At 30.2% G+C, this 16,244-nt stretch overlaps 2 protein-coding genes across 5 annotated transcripts; both read right to left on the bottom strand.

Moving 5' to 3' along the window:
• Positions 1 to 6,690: 6,690 nt before the first annotated feature.
• Positions 6,691 to 14,783, bottom strand: nwk (nervous wreck). Of its 4 annotated transcripts, XM_070636191.1 has the most exons (12): positions 14,629 to 14,783; positions 13,329 to 13,590; positions 12,269 to 12,498; positions 10,033 to 11,351; positions 9,833 to 9,963; positions 9,707 to 9,773; positions 9,325 to 9,635; positions 9,207 to 9,253; positions 8,842 to 9,128; positions 8,728 to 8,753; positions 8,382 to 8,418; positions 6,691 to 8,342 (listed from the first exon to the last, which is right to left on the bottom strand). In XM_070636191.1, exons 2-12 carry the CDS (start codon positions 13,347 to 13,349, stop codon positions 7,951 to 7,953), a joined length of 2,868 nt encoding a protein of 955 aa, XP_070492292.1. In that variant the 5' UTR covers positions 13,350 to 13,590; positions 14,629 to 14,783; the 3' UTR covers positions 6,691 to 7,950. The 4 variants fall into 4 exon arrangements, with proteins under 4 accessions (XP_070492292.1, XP_070492286.1, XP_070492305.1 ...); XM_070636185.1 differs by having other exon boundaries at positions 6,691 to 8,418; XM_070636204.1 differs by lacking the exon at positions 8,728 to 8,753 and having other exon boundaries at positions 8,206 to 8,342.
• A 446-nt stretch (positions 14,784 to 15,229) lies between these two features.
• Positions 15,230 to 16,173, bottom strand: Prosbeta1 (proteasome beta1 subunit). Its single transcript, XM_070636215.1, has 2 exons — positions 16,039 to 16,173; positions 15,230 to 15,928 (listed from the first exon to the last, which is right to left on the bottom strand). The coding sequence occupies exons 1-2, from the start codon at positions 16,087 to 16,089 to the stop codon at positions 15,308 to 15,310; spliced, it is 672 nt and encodes a 223-aa protein (XP_070492316.1). The 5' UTR covers positions 16,090 to 16,173; the 3' UTR covers positions 15,230 to 15,307.
• Positions 16,174 to 16,244: the final 71 nt, after the last annotated feature.

Genomic DNA, 16,244 nt, shown 5'->3' with positions numbered 1-16,244 from the left:
AAAAATTCCCACGTGAATAAAAGTTGAACATGTCATCAAACAATTCCATTACCAAAAAAAAAAGATTCCTCGGAAAAACTTGAATTTTAAAAGCCCCATAAAACTTCCTTTTTTTCTGTATACCATTTTATGATAGTTATGAACAATGAGTTTATAAGCATAATGAGTTTATTTTTGTCTTCAACGTGCAGACGACGTCGAGAGCGCGATGACGACGACGACTACAAGGATGATAATAGTAATGATTTTGTTATGATAGAAGAAAATCTCTTCTTATTATTCAGTTATGAATTGTTTTTCAATGAGATATAATAAACATAAGAAGAAAAAAAAAATTTCGGCTGTGATAAAAAAAAATTTAATTTTTTTTTGGCAAACATTCCTCCTACTATAAAGATATTATAAAGATGTGTATGAAAACAGTCTTTAAAATTGAATTTAAAAAATAAGAGAAATTTTCCTCCTCATTTCTTCCAACTTCCTAATTTTCGTGTTCTATCCACCTTCTATTATTGTTCCTGTCTTCTCATTCACACAAAATTGATATGATGAAACATATAATGTCCTACAAAATATAAAAATTATTAGAAAAACGTCTTTGAAAAGCAATACAGAATGACATTCGAGACAACAAGACATTGAACAATCTAATCGAATTTATAAAAAAAAAAATATTTAAATAATACATAAAAAAAATTAAATAAAAAAAATTCAATTTCAAAAGCAAAATGTTTTCAATCTTAAAAAATTTTGTGGACATGAAAATTTAATTTTTAAAAGCATTTACATCCAAAGAAAAAATTGGCACAATCTCTAACAGATGTAAGAGAATAATATAAAACAAAAATTGGGAGAAAAAGAAGAAAAAAAAATCAATAAAGTTTAGATATTAAGGCAGCATACACGCATAATCCTAGTTTTTTGTTGATTTAACGCCTCATTCTAATGTTAATTTACGGTTTTTTAGCCTGAATTTCTCTCTCATTTTTAAAGGATTTTTCTTCTCATACTCATATATCGATGCTACATGCATGGTAGTCGAAAAAAAAATATTAAACACAATTTTCGCCTCTATCTATCCAAAATGTATAAAATATATGAAAATCGTTTAGTATTGGGGTTGATGACACATGTTTTGGATTCTTTTTTGGATGTAATTCATTGAGGTCGATGTCTTTCAAAATGATTCTATAGCAAAAAAATTGATTAATTTCCAAGCAATTGCTTTCTTGAAATAACTCCTATGGAGTTTTGTTAAAAAATTGTTTACTACATGTCTGTTGAACAGTTGGAATCTATCCTTATATATTATGTGTAATAATCGAAATCTCTTTTTGATTTTAATGGGAAATTTACCGGAAGGAAGTCAAATAACTTTATCTTCTGGTGAATTTTCTCAAATTTTCATGGTCTTTTCTACCTTAACTATCACTAACAACTAGCTTCTTATGCTTTCTCGCAAGGTTCTACTTCTACTTAGCATATATCATTGAATATACTTAAAAAATAAGAGCATTCCCTAGTATCTAGGGTAATATGATAGGAAACTAGGATAGAGGTAGTAGAACGAATAGTTTTACAAGTTAAGATCCTTATAGCAAGTAAGGCTTACTTAGTAAGGGTTCCTGATGTTGACATTGAAAGCTGAATATTCAGAATCAACCCAACTAGGAAATCCCAGCCACTATGATTCTACAATTAGGAAGCTTTTTAACATCCTAATTCAAAAGTATTTGGGACCAGAGCTCGAAGTCTACTCAGATTTTGTAAAGGAACAGTTGACTCGAGTCAAATCGACTCCATACAAAATTCAAGTCGACTTGGAGCTCTGTTTAAGACGAAACCTCATGAAGACATTGAAAAAGCATCCACAAATCGAGTCAGCAACCCATTATCGTTATTCTACCATAATTTTTTGCCCATTTTCAATTTTACGTACAGAGAAAACGTTAAACATATATATTATTTGAACTCTATAAATATCCGCATTATCATGTGGATCGTATATATAAATAAAAATGAGAAAAAATCGAAAAGAAACGATATTATGCATAATGCATACGTAAATTCTAAAGTGTATGTAATTTAGAGAAAAAAAAAACTTTTTTTTTTAGAGTTTAGTGAAATTTAAAATAATGGCGATGTCAAAAAAAGCTCAAGAATGAATAGTGAAAAAAAAAGCAGAAAAAAAACACACAAAAAATTGCTTAATTTAAGTCTATATAAAATGTAACATATTAATCCTATACAACAAATCTTATGCAGCATAGAATGCTACAACATTTTATCTACACGGATGGCTTTTCAATCCACAAATTCTAAATCAAAATGAGATTAAAATGTGCGTAAAATGTTGCAGCATGTCTACCAATTACACAACTCAAAATGGAAGCATTTTTAATAAAAAAAAAATGAGAAAATTTTACTTTCAAACTTTTTCATACAGTCAATCGAATCGAAAAAAAAAATGTATAAAAAACAATTTATAGACAGAGAAATGTTTACTCACAAAATATCCCCTCAATCACTCAGTCACTCGCATGACCTCCTATCCCTCCTTTCACCACCATTTTCCTCACGATAAATTCTCATCATGAAGATTAATGCCCTTATGACCTTATATTGTTCATGTATCATTTAAATGCGTGATTGTTAGAAAATTTGTTAGATTTTTATTGCGAGAGACATGAATGATTTGGCAAAATCGGAAGTGTCGTAACCAAAATTTGACGAAAGTTTTGACAATTTCCATTAAAAATCTGACAAAAGTCCTCACAAGGACGAAGAAAAAAGTGATTTTATCTGAACATTATGAGCCACAAATAAGGGTCGAAAGGATTAACTTAATTAGATTACTATATCCTGCAATTAGATAAACTTAGGATTTATTTTCAAACAAGAAAATGGAAAAACTCGAGGGAAATTAAGGGTTCGATATTCTCGTACGACATACATACATAAATAAAATGAAATAGCAGCCACATGGTCGCCATGGGAAATTTTTTTTACTGTTTACCTACAGGTGACTGCCATTTCATTTTTGTTGTCGCACGAGTGAGCCTTATAAAAAAATACTTTACATGTAAATAATTTTTACAAATTTTTTCTCAAAGAAAAATTTTATTTGTGAAATGCGACACACAAAATAAAAAAAAAATAATAAATAAATAATAAAAAATGAATCATAAACACACAATTGAGAGGAAATGATGAATAATATAAATGCATTTGCGTTGAACTACACATTAATTTTTTTATGCACATATTATAAGAATGAACAAAATTATTCAAAAAAAAAATGAGGAATAAAAAAATGAAAGAATTATTGTATAAAGTTACGTAACTCAATCGAACGACAAAATAGCATTAGTAGAAGTGTAATTGGACTTACTTTGCATAATTTTACGATATATGAAGATTTCTGCATACTTAGTGCAATGCTTTTTATAATTAATTTACATAATGAACTGCCTGTATACATACTTTATGACCCTTATTTCTATAATTATTTAAATTTTTAATTAATTCCACTATGCATGAAGAATTTTCAATTCAGAGTTGCTGGTTGGGTTTAAAGCAAAATTGAATTGCTATGGAATTGTATGAAACCTCAAGTTTGTGATTGCATTTAGAGCTTTTAAGAACTATTTCTCAAATGTTTATAGTTATGAATACATTAAAGTTCTGAAAGCTCTAGTAAAATTCAAAAGAAATTGGTCAGATGAACAAGGTTCTTCCTAATAATAGGATGAAAGTCAAAATTCCTGATTAAACATATTTTAAAGGATAATAAATTGTCAAAATATGATCAATTCTTTTAGATTTTACAAGATAAACAATTCAATGTCAATCTAGAAGACTTTTAAGAAATCAGATTCAAAATTAGACTTTATTATGAAAAATTTATCAAAATACAATCTCAAATTAGAATTATGAGAGTGAAAAGTCATTGACATAATGCTAGTTTGACTAATTTTGATCAAGGTTTTTACAGAAAGTTTTGTAAATTTCAAAAATTGAGAAAATCAGAACAAATTGAAGCAAACTTTATCAAGATCTAAAAATTTGAAATCTTTATCTCTCAAATCTAACAAAATCCGAAACCAAAAAGTCAATAGAAATTAAAAACATCAAAGAAGTCAAGATTGGAGCTTTGAGCGCAGAACTCGAAGTCGACTCAGATTTTGGATGGAAAAGTCGATTCGAGTAGTCTCGATTCCATACAAAATTCTAGTCGACCTCGAAAAATATCTCAAAAATCATACAACGAGCATCCACAACGCAACCATCAACTCTGTCCCCCTTCACTAAACTTCTCTGTCGTTCTCTTAATAACTCTAGTTCTATATCTTGTTAAATTATTCAAAGAATTTTGCACCTATAAGATTAAAGTTCTCTCTCTTCTCTCACACACACCTAAACAAAACAAAACTCATATATAATGAAATTGAAATTAATGCAAGTTAAGAAAATGTAGAAGTCTTCGATATATATTAAAATTAGCCAAGTATGTCCTGTTTAATTGTGAATATTAAGACAAAAAAACAAAAAAATATTTAAAGAAATGAAAAAAATAATGTTTCGATTTTCACGAAAAAAACAAGAAAAAAACTCACATAATTAATTTGAAAAACACTAAGAAAAAAGACTAATTAATAGATGAAATGAAATTAGAACAAAAAATGATAAAGAAAAAAAAAACATCTAAAAAATTGAAATATATTATGTATAGAAATATATATGATAAATATTTAATTGAGGTTCTATATTTTTAGGTTTAAAACAAAAGAAAAAAAAAATTAAATTAAAAAAAATTTTTGAGTTTAGCATTTTAGAAAAAAAACGATTATGTAAACGACAAAATGACAAAAAAAAATAAATGAACAATTTAAAAAATTTAATCCCTTATTGAATTTTTTCTTTTCTTACTAAGCTTTTCAGCATCTCCTTTGATCTAAGGGGATTAAGAAAATTGATTTTGTGGAATAATTGATTCTTTCTTTTACAGGCTTTTACATTGATATCTCAATTGTTTCTTGCCATAATACTTAAGGATTATATCCTTTTGAAAATCTATCTCTTTTATAGCTTCCTCATCTAAATGTTTTAAAACAAAAATAAAGTAATTTACTAGATAGTAATTATCTTAAGGCAGTTAATATTCTAGGAAGTTACAAAACAGATCGATTACCGGAACTCACATTTCAAGATTTTGACGTCAATAATGAATGATTGGATCAACAACAACTCGATGCTATTTCTGTTATTTTTCAGCCTTTTGTTGGGTTTATAATACAACTCCTAAGATTGCTATGATACAGACCATGTTGAATACAGAAAAAAACAACAATTTTACAAAATAATATTGAAAATGGACCTTTTGAAGTGTAAAAGATTTGAATGGTTGCTATGGAACATTTTAAGCATGAAGAATTACTCAAAAAAACCATCGAGCATATATGCCTATTTGAGATATAGCCTTGGGCGAATTTTGTTATCCTTAAACTTTTTATTAACTTTTAAATGAATTTAAATATTATTTTCATCAATTTGAGAAACTTTTACTTTGATTTTTGAATTTATCATCATAGACAACTAGATTTGTTTTTGAAATTTATTTATATTGTGGTAAGTATCAAGGATAAATAGAATCTTGATAGTTTGATTCTTATGTAGAATAGATGAAGTCGAGGACTTGATTTCAACCAGATTCTTGCCAAATCCAAATCAAATTTGACTCTAAATTTGTCCTAAGAACACTATATTCCAACTTTTTCACTCCATGTCCTTTTCGAATATCATTGAATCATTGATAATACTAGATTTCTGCAACCTACACCAGCTACGTGGTAAATATTGAATGAAAACAAAGCCGATCACAATTTGAATGAAAATTCTAAATTCAATCTACAGTTTTTAAATAGAATTGTTACATCAATTACACATTTACAGCACTGCCTTCGTCATCAAACCTTAGAAACAAATCATATGTTACGTTGACCGTCACGTTGTTCAAGTAGGATGTATTATTGTATAAAGTTGTTTTAGAATTTATTGTTATTGTTGAACCATAATGTAATCAGGACAAAAAAATATCCCAACAAGATAAAAATAAAGCATCAAGTAATCACATTATTGAGTCATATTTTCTACGAATAATCTGAAAATTGTTTATTATTGTTTGGTTGACAAACTTGTATTCAAATCATTCCATCCCACATAAATAACTTCACATCAGTCATCAGATTTTCAACTGAAACAGAATCTAACGTGAATGATACAAAATAAATCCATTATTATTTTTATTCTTGATTTCACATTTTTATTGCGTAATTTAATTCAGAACAAAATGAATGAGCTAATGAAAAACATAAAATTGTACTATGATAAACAATTTGCAACATTATTATTATATTATAATATAATATAATTATTTTTACTGTATTTTTTTATGCTGTAACATAATGTAATGTAAATAGATAACAGAATAATTGCAGTATATGAGAAATTGAGTAAATGGCTTATCATCCAATAAGTTTTTGTTTGTTTTTCTTTTGAGTATAGATCCTATTTTATATTTTGCCATCCTAATCTAAATTCAAACTTACTAAGTGCTTTATCCAATAATTTTTTTAAACTTAAATAATTTCATCTTCTCGCATTTGATTACTTTTAATGATTATGATTCACTTGTTTTTTTTTTCACGAATGACTACAATTTACGATAATACCACAAAAAGATTTATTTTTTATCTAAAATTTGAAGCGCATAAGTTTGTTGTTTTTAGTTTTTTTTCTTGTTTTGGGTTTTCTCATCTTCATTAGATATGGAGTCGAACAGCACATTACTAGGGAGTTGAACTTTATGAGTAGATTCTAATGAGGCCTTTTCTTAGTTTTTTCAGAAGATTATCCTTTTTATAAGTAGAAGAGGCAGAGCAAGCATATAAAGTATTGACTTAAAGCTCTATAGAATGGTTAAGAACAATAGTGGGCAATCTGAGCGCTGAGGTTCACTGGTTAGAATCGCCATGAACTGCATGAATTGTGCGGTTTTGGTCCAGGCTTACCACTAAGGTGTGTTGCCAAAAACAAAGATTGTCCGCCGCTGCTTCAAAAGAATTCAAATGAAAAATACAGTTTGAGGCACAAAATATGATATTAGCAGTACTTAGCCAACTATAGAGCCAGCTAACAACAGATCAAGTTGGTTAATCGATCCAAACTCTTGCACCAGGCACATGTGAACCTGACATGTTTTCCTATTTAAACCGAATACAGCACTAAGTCGTTTGGGTAGAAGCAATGAATCTCAATAGATCAGTATCAACAACAGAGTAAGGAAGGATGCTAATAACCTTAGCAATTAAACTCAAAAAATATACTATAGCCTAGAATATGACAAAGAAATCTAACCAAGACAACAAGTTCAACTCCCTAGCAATATACCGCTCGGTAGAACGAAAGAGAGGATCTTAGTCATTTGACCTATTCAATAAAGTTATCAGCATTTAATTATAGTTTTAAAAATTCCCAATTGTTTTGTTTTGTTTTGTTTGTTTCCATAATAAGTAATATTCCTTCATTATAACTATATTAATTATTATTTAGTAGATTCCCTCTTGGTAGGATAAGATCATTTTCATCATAACACTTTCAATTTTTTGGGCATTTCAGAAGATTTAATTTAATTTTTTTTGTCAAGAAAAAAGAAGTTTAAGTAACTCAATTTTTTGTTTTGAGTGTGTGATAATGATATTTAATAAATATTGACTAACTTGTTATAAGAGACAATGGTTAGGTTTATAATTTTTTAATTAGCAGCTTTTATGTTTTTTTTTTCTTTTTGGGTCGATTGAAAGCATGACATATGTACTCATTATTAATGAATAACGTAGATGAAGCTTGTTTTTTTATATAATAATCATATAACTACTAGCTTATTTATTATTATGCGTTAGACTCCTTTAAACTTTGTAATCTTTCTAACTGATGTGAGTCTAGTTCTTCGGGAATTGATGCTCGTCCGCCTACAACTTGCTTTGGTACGCCTTCTGGTGATTCTTTCTTACTTTTTTCTGATGCATTAATTTCCTCGACTGTCTGCGATGCAAATGCATCTTCAAAATTGGCTTCGAAATTTGCTTCAAAATGAGCATCGCCAAAGCCATCATCACATTGCTCTTTCACTTCCGGTTGCTTTTCCTTCTCGCTAATCTTCTCCTTCTTGCTAACAACTTCAGCATTCGATGGAGGCTCTTCGGTAGGCTCAGAACTGCTCACTTCAGGGAATTTTTTCTCCTCTTCAACCATCGGGGTGGCACAGGTTACTACGATTTGGGCTATATTTAAATTAGGTAATGTTTCTTTTTGCGATTTACCTTGGCTGGCATTAGCATCATCATCGCCTCCATTTTCCTTCAGTGTTGATTGAGCATTCATGAAAGAATTTAGAATTTTTATTAGAAAAATTGGACATAAAAGTAGAAAAAGGCTTCAAAAAAATGTCATTTTAATTTTAGCTAATAATAAAAAGAACATTGAGCAATAGTTCAAGGTTAATCAATATGGAGGTGATAGTCAAAAATATTACAATCGACCTATAAATATAGGAGTGGAAAGAATGTGCAGGTGAAAAATTTTTTTTTTAGAATATATACACTCAAAAGGTTGATATTTGGTGATTTGATCGATGTAAATGTAACAATGGATAACAAAGTATTGTACCTCTTTATTCTCACAAACTATATTAACTGTACACATGGACGCATGAATGGGAAAAAGACATTTAAATGTTAAAAATGATTGCTGATGTTTATGGACATAATCTTTCATGTTTACCTGATGGAGGAGCAAATTTAGGCGGTTGAGATAAGTCAATTTCCATTTTTCTATTACTAGCTTGTTGTGTCTGTTGTGTTTGTTCAAGAGCCATTTTAAGATCCTCTTGAGACAGCAAATGTGGAGGGACAGTAGGAGGTAAGCCAAATCCAGCTGGTGCTGCTACATAATCCTCATCATCTTCTTCCTCCTCTTCTGGTTCTGTCAAAGGCTCACCATTTTCATCACACTCATCAACGACCAAACTTGGAAAATTTCCAATTTTTCCATCAAGTTCTCCTTCCCACCTACAAAGACATAAAATATTTATGAAATATTTTTCGTTAAAATCATAATTTTCAATTATGTATTGGTGCAAGTCATACCATCCATCATCAACTCCGTGAGGTTCTTTTGTTATAAGTTTAATTATCTATTGACATGAAAAAAATGGAAAAATAATCAAAAATTGAACAATCATGAGCAGTCAAAAGATTAAATTACTTGTCCTTCTTCAAACGTCAATTCATCTTCAGCAGTAGCGTCATAATCATATAATGCAATACAGTATAATTGATCAGATTTTTTCTTTACAGGTGCTGATATAACAGAAACTTGATCAGGTGATTGAACTGAATCTGGAAGTACTTCTTGGTCCTCATTATCAACAGTATAGTCAACGGATGAGAATGATATTTGTGCAGCCATTTGCGTTTGTTGCTCATTTGTTGGAACATCACGTTCAACATCCAAGTAATTATGAGGAACGAAACCTTCCTCGCCTCGATAATTTCGAGCACGTAACCATCCATCACCTGTGTTACATGTGTACGTAAGAATTAATGATAACAAATTATTCAAAAAGTTGCGAATCAAAATTTCATACCATCGCCTTCTCCGACCACTTCTAATTGTTCATTTTCAACGATAGTTAACTCATCGGGATTTTGGGCCTTGAAAAATGAACAGCATGTGTTACGATATTCATGCTTTTAACTTTTTTTATACTCACAGTATAGGAATATAGAGCTGTACATTTGTAAGTCTGAACGGTATTACTCGTAGAACTTGTCGATGCCGGTATGGTTGCTTCTACTACTGGCGGTTCATCCTTTTCAGTTCCCCAATCAACGGATGTTGGATCTACAATAAATAAAGGTTTAATAGCTGTAATTAATCATGTTATTAGATTATAATTATCACGCAATCTACCTTCCCAAGCTGCAAATTGTTCAACAGATTGTTGTTGCTGTTGTTGTTGTGGTGTCTGTTTAAATGGTTTATCATCTTCATCGTCCTCAAATTCACTGGACTCATTAAATGATTCATGATATGCATCACGCTTCTCATCAACTGATTTATTACTTGTTGTAGCTTGAAGCTTTTGATGTTTTGTGTCGACTTCAGCATTGTCGCTGTCATAGAATGAGTCCGAACTTGGATGATCGCCATCGCGTGATGCATCAGTTTTAAGTGACGCATCACTTGATGATCTTGGAATTTCTTGAATGCTCAACGTTTCAGCTTCTTGAAGCCATTCCTCAATACTTATTCCACCCTGTTTCAAGCACTCAAGTTTTGCTTCCGCTTTTAATTTCAATACTGATGACTTCCTTATCTGTTCTCTCAATTCATCCATTTTTGTGTCAAGATCTGGTCCATTTTGATCATTTGGATCAACACGATGACCATTATCTCTAAGTGACTGACAAGCAGCTAAACGTCTAGTATTTTCTCTAATTGAATGATTTTCACGAGCAACACGAGCTGCCCATCGTTTACCCTCATGATTAAGTGTCTGTAGAACAGATTCATGCTCAGCAGTAATTTTACGAACTGGATCATTATCGCAAGCTTCGAATTCATATTGAATGTGTTGCTTGAGCACTGGATAATATAAATAAACACATTGTAAATTATATTCACGTGTCAATTGATTTGCTTGATTGCAAATCTTTCCGAATGAATTTTGTGTTGCAGAACATGTGAGCAATTCAGTACGTCCGATGAGTGCTAAAAAGTCTGCAATACGATCATAAACATTAAATTCCATCATTTGCATTGTCGTTTGTAAATCCGTTGTAAAATAACGATTTTGATGAGAATTTGCGGATGCAAGACTAAGAATATAGTCATTACGAGCTCCAGTTGACTTCTCCTCAAGTTGTTCCTTTCTTGACGTTACTCGTGCGCTATTCTTTTGTAATGATGTAATCGATTGGAAAAAGCTTCCTTTTTTCTTCTTCAACTTTTCCTCAATATCTCGAGCCTTATCACGAACATCATGTGCACAATGCTCCTCATCAAAATATGACTTTTTCGTTTTATCAACATCTTGTACTGTTTGTTGCAAATCTCTTTGAATATTCGCCAAACTTTCGACACTACGCTTACTTATTGCTAACTTGTGTGCTCTCAGTATTTTGGTTTCATCTGCAATATCTTGGTGCAAAACTTCAACCGCAGCTAAACGTGCTCTTGCCAATTTTTCATTCTCTTCTAGTACTGTTGTCCAAACATTCCACATGTTCCTATTTTGATTATAATTTATAAATAAAGACAACGACAAGAAAATATAAAGGAAATGTTAATGAGTTTACACAACAAAAATCGATAAAGAAATTTTGCATAATTTATAAACACAATTTAATGCTTCAGGACTCTTAAATGAACTGTCGGTGACAAAGTTAACGCTTCTTAAGAATTTTACTTAATGTTCATGAAGCTGCTTGAAGTGATTTTAAATAGCCTTATCAGATTGCAATGTAATTGGCCTTACTATTGCATGGAAAGTCTGGTTTTTATGCTTATTATTTTGTGCATATTACTGTGATAATTAGGAAGATAAAGGATGTGAAAAACTCTAGGTTTTTAGATGCAGATTGCGCAAATTATATATAGATCTGGAAGTTTTGTCTAAATATTATTTTCAAAGACTGTTAGACTTGTAATTTAGTCATCCAGTCATTGGTCCTTAACTAGTAACTTTGAATACCATTTATTGCAGTTCACAATCGAGCCATTTGATTAAATAGTTCAACATCAACAAACTCTAAACTTCTAAAATCCTTGTCAACAAACATGTCTACCATAAAATGTCATATTTTTAAAAAACATAATCCATCAACAAAACATGAAAAACTTTCATGAGCCTTGCTTACATACATGTATTTACTGTTATGACGCTCACGAAAGGAAATAAAAATTTTCTACCTCTATTTTTTCAAAGTTAGGCATGTAATCGATTACATGATGTTGTGCAAAAAGGAAATACTTTTGATATTTATTATGAGACATTGACCTCACTCATGTCTATTTGTTTCAGATTTCCATTATAAAAGTGTACAATATAAAAGTTTTTAAAAGCTTTTTTTGAAACGCGTGCACATTTTCTCTTCCTGCAGGGAATTGAAAACTTTGTTTATAACAAAAAAAAAATGAGGCTCACCATTTTTCATCAGCACCGTCCATTTTGATTTCGGGTATACTTGGTGATTTTTTATTTAAATAAGACGATGCAACTTTTAAAAGAGCTTCGCTGTATTGTTTTTCGATTGCCGATCGCTTTATAACGAATGTTCTTATGTCTTCTAGTAAATCACATTCATGTTGGTTTTTTAATTGTAATTTTGCGAGCTGTTCGGTGTGTAAGTTTTTCAGAAACTTTGTGTAGTTTCCCTAAAATTAAACAAGATTGATGGTGAAGAATTCAATTAGTAATCTTAGAGAATTAATGATTTGGATCATTTCCATCGATTTTTCTAAACTTTAACGATATCAAATAAGTAGGCTTTTGTAATTATAGTCTATGTAGTTTAATCAAAACGAATGTCTTGTGGATTTGTGATTTCACAGTGTTGTTTATTCTTCGTGGTTTATGTACAAACTGAGCTTTTGTGTGAAAAGGGGACTTCAACTATTAACAATTAATATTATTCAAATCTTAAATCAACGTTAAAACAAGTTGAAATGAATTGAATTGAATTGAATTGAATTGCATCGAAGTAAACATAAAATAATTGTGCTTTATTCTTGGTATATGCTTATAAGTATAAACAAATGTCTTTCTGGACTTAACAAGGTATTAAAAGTTCTTCAACAAACTAAAACTTTAAGTATTGTGAGAAACTTTAAGGATGAAGAGCTTAGAATTTTTAATTTGATTCAGAAGTGTGAATAGAAAAGTATTTCAAATGAGATAGTTATTGATTAATTCAAGCATAGTACGAAAGCTCTAACTCTCTCAATAGACGGAACACTCGACCTTCTATGCAAGAGACACTTAGAATTTACTTGGATTCAATAACACAATGATATCACTCGTTTGATTAAACAGTGTCTATTATACAAGCACTGCACGATTTTAGTACCATGGGAAATAGTCACAATTTGTCAACTCAAAAGCAATTAATCAACTGAGGAAGGAAATGATTTTGTAGAATAGACGAATATTGCCATAGTCATCAGGATACCAATCCTTAAAATTACAAAAATTTCACTATTCTTACCTTTCTCGGTGGTTGCTGCATCTTTATTGCTGGGTTTATTTAAAAATTTCTCATACACGAATTTTAATTAATATTATTAAGGATTTTCTTATCTGATTATGAGTTAAAGGCGAAAAATAATGATATTTATTAAGAATTTAATACTTTTTTAATAGAATTTGAAGCACTTTTTCTTTTTAATGAATTTAACACTTAACGTCTAAGCACTTATATGTCTAGAATACATATTTAAAGTTCTTCATCTTATTCCACTCTTTATGATCTGCAATAAATTAGGAAAAATAATATTTAGGGATTGTTCACTTAATGACGTCCAATTCCGTCTCTTAAATGATGTAATTCGATTCGAGAATCACAATATTTATCAAATCTTTCGATGTTATTCACTTATTACGTTCAGATTGGTTGGGGGAGGGTGTGTCACTTTTCACTACATCCTTAACGTAATAACTGAACTGTCTATAAGGACAATCTTCAGTTCTAATTCTTTTGAATTAAAGCTTTGCGCTATTCTGCTTTTAATTTTTAAGTATTGATCAAAAAATAGCAATCTTTCGACTTTCTTCAACCCCAGTATCCCGAACCTTCATTTTGTCTTAACACCCCATCCCCCAACTTCTTAAAAATTGGACGTAATTTGTGAATAATCAATAAAAGTCTCTTTTGAAGTTTAATGTTCTTGACGGAAGAAAATTCACTTTAATACTTTATATCTCCTTCCTTTTGATTTTATTAAGGAATAGAAAAAAAAAATTGAAGATGAAGGAAGGAAGGAAAAAAAAATATTTTTGCTCTTCACCCTCCTCAAGTTTTTCTTTTGATATCGATTGTCTACAACATTTATTTTTTTCTTTTGAGTGGGCTTTTTTTTCGCGTGTGTGTGCTCTAGAAACCTATTGAGGATTCAAAAAAAGAGAACTTTTTCCTTCACATTGGAAGCTTCCATAGCAATTTATGTGAGCCGGTCTCTCAAAATGTTCTTTTCGCGCCACACAAAGCACATGTTTTGAATTGTTGTCCTTTCTCTAATTGGAAAATTTCCTCGTGGTTTGTGGGAAATTTAGATTAAATATTTTCTCTCATTTTGAGGCGTGCGCACTCGACAATTTTCAAAGAAAAAAATTTTTTCTTTGAAAATGACTTTTTTGATAAATTCAAATCGTAAAATCTCGATAAAAAAAGAAAATTTTGAGGATATTTCACTTTACACGGGTGATGAATTATATTAACTTTCGTTTGGTATTAGTATTAAAGTGAATTTCAATAAGATTCTTTTAAATTTTAAAAATAATTTACTAACTCGTTTTTCACTTCTTATCAAATTGATTCTGAATGTGAGAGACGGATGAGCTTTCCAGTTTCCAGGACTTAAATTTTATTTATATTTATAGAATTTCTAATTATTCTTCTGCCAATTAAACTTATTTTCATTTTTTAATGAAAAATCGTTGTCTTTCTTTGGCTATTTTATTGAGACTAAACTAAGTAATTTCTTGTTATCTTTTAATAGACTTGATAAGATTTATTTTATAGGTGAAACCAGTAAAAACTCTTCAAAATAATGACTAAGAGATTCCAACGCATTTCTCCCAGCTGAATCAGTTAACTAATCATGGAAATACGAACACCATGTTGACCTAATTATTAAAATAATTCAAATTAACGGATTTTGAAAAATTCAAATTTAACGTTTTTGAACATTTCAAAAATAAACGGATTTCAAAAATTTAAAATCGTGCCGGTTCAAAATTTAATGAATTTTAACCGATTCAAAAATACAAAAAAATTTAAATCAATAACAAACGTTATATTATACGTTAAAGACAAACTGATGAATAAAGTTCACTCAATTCGTCCAAAACTCTGTAATAAATGAACTAAAATTTATATCTATGATGGAATTGAATTATTGAGAAATATTTTTATTACTTTTACCAAAAAAGCATATTCTTACAGAGTATGAATCAAAATGTATGTATTTAACGAACAGCAATTGGAGTCATTGCAGGCTTAGCATCGATTGATGGTGCAAAAAATACACGTCTTTCAATTCCATCCTTAGTAATGATTCCAATACGACAAACTCCACCGGAACTACCATCATGATACATAGCATGAAATACTGCCTTCTTTACGAACTCTACGCAAGCTTCCTTCTCCATATTTTCTGAATAATTTTCACGAACAAAACCATAAATGAATGAACTTCCAGATCCACCGATTGTGCAACTTTGACGAATCAACATTCCACCCAAAGGTACGGAATAAACTTGACCTCCATTTACATCGTCATATCCAGCAACGATAATTCCGGCTGTAATTGAATCACGATAATTATAACACATTCGACGGAATTCTGCAGCAACTTCTGGAACTGTTGCATCTCTATTATTCTGATTCTCATAGAAGTATGTCGAATATGATACAATATCAGCAATAGCCTGTGTATCTGCGGCACTTCCACTTCGACAACAATAAACTTTATCAGTAATTCTTGTTAATTTATCAGTCACACGATTTGCTACATAGGATCCAGTTGATGTTCTTGAATCAGCTCCAATGATAACACCGCCATTGAATTCAACAGCCATAATAGTTGTCTAGAATGATAAAATTGTTAAAAACATTATTTGTTTACGAGCATTACGGTGCAAAAATTTTGTTATTAACCTTAAGTCTAACAAAATCGAGTTAATACTATAATACTTACACCAGTCGATACTGGGTGATCGAGGAAATCACATCCTAAATGAGCATCCATAGTTAATTAATGAATAAGTTCTATATTTCACAGTAAAATTAATAATTTTAGATCTTGCAGAAATCTTGCAGAATCGAGTGTGTTTAGAAATTTATAAATTATTTGGCTAATTATTCAACGTATTTCTCATTTTTGAATTTTTGAACTTGGAATCT

The sequence above is a fragment of the Chironomus tepperi genome, unplaced genomic scaffold (assembly GCF_022539635.2).
Source record: "Chironomus tepperi strain 1889 unplaced genomic scaffold, CSIRO-AGI_Ctep_v1 contig_11, whole genome shotgun sequence".
NCBI classification, from domain to species: Eukaryota; Metazoa; Arthropoda; class Insecta; order Diptera; family Chironomidae; genus Chironomus; species Chironomus tepperi.
The sequence above is the reverse complement of the archived record's forward strand: the minus strand, read 5'-3'. Positions and strand labels throughout refer to the sequence as shown.

Bases quoted from the DNA above. Each gene is read 5' to 3' on its own strand.
- Prosbeta1 (XM_070636215.1), bottom strand. From the start codon at position 16,089: ATGGATGCTCATTTAGGATGTGATTTCCTCGATCACCCAGTATCGACT. The intron at 15,929-16,038 runs GTAAGTATTATA...TTATCATTCTAG, and splicing joins ATCACCCAGTATCGACTGGT to ACAACTATTATGGCTGTTGA.
- nwk (XM_070636185.1), bottom strand. From the start codon at position 13,349: ATGCAGCAACCACCGAGAAAG. The intron at 12,499-13,328 runs GTAAGAATAGTG...GTTTAATTTTAG, and splicing joins TGCAGCAACCACCGAGAAAG to GGAAACTACACAAAGTTTCT. The intron at 9,774-9,832 runs GTGAGTATAAAA...TCATTTTTCAAG, and splicing joins CAGCTCTATATTCCTATACT to GCCCAAAATCCCGATGAGTT.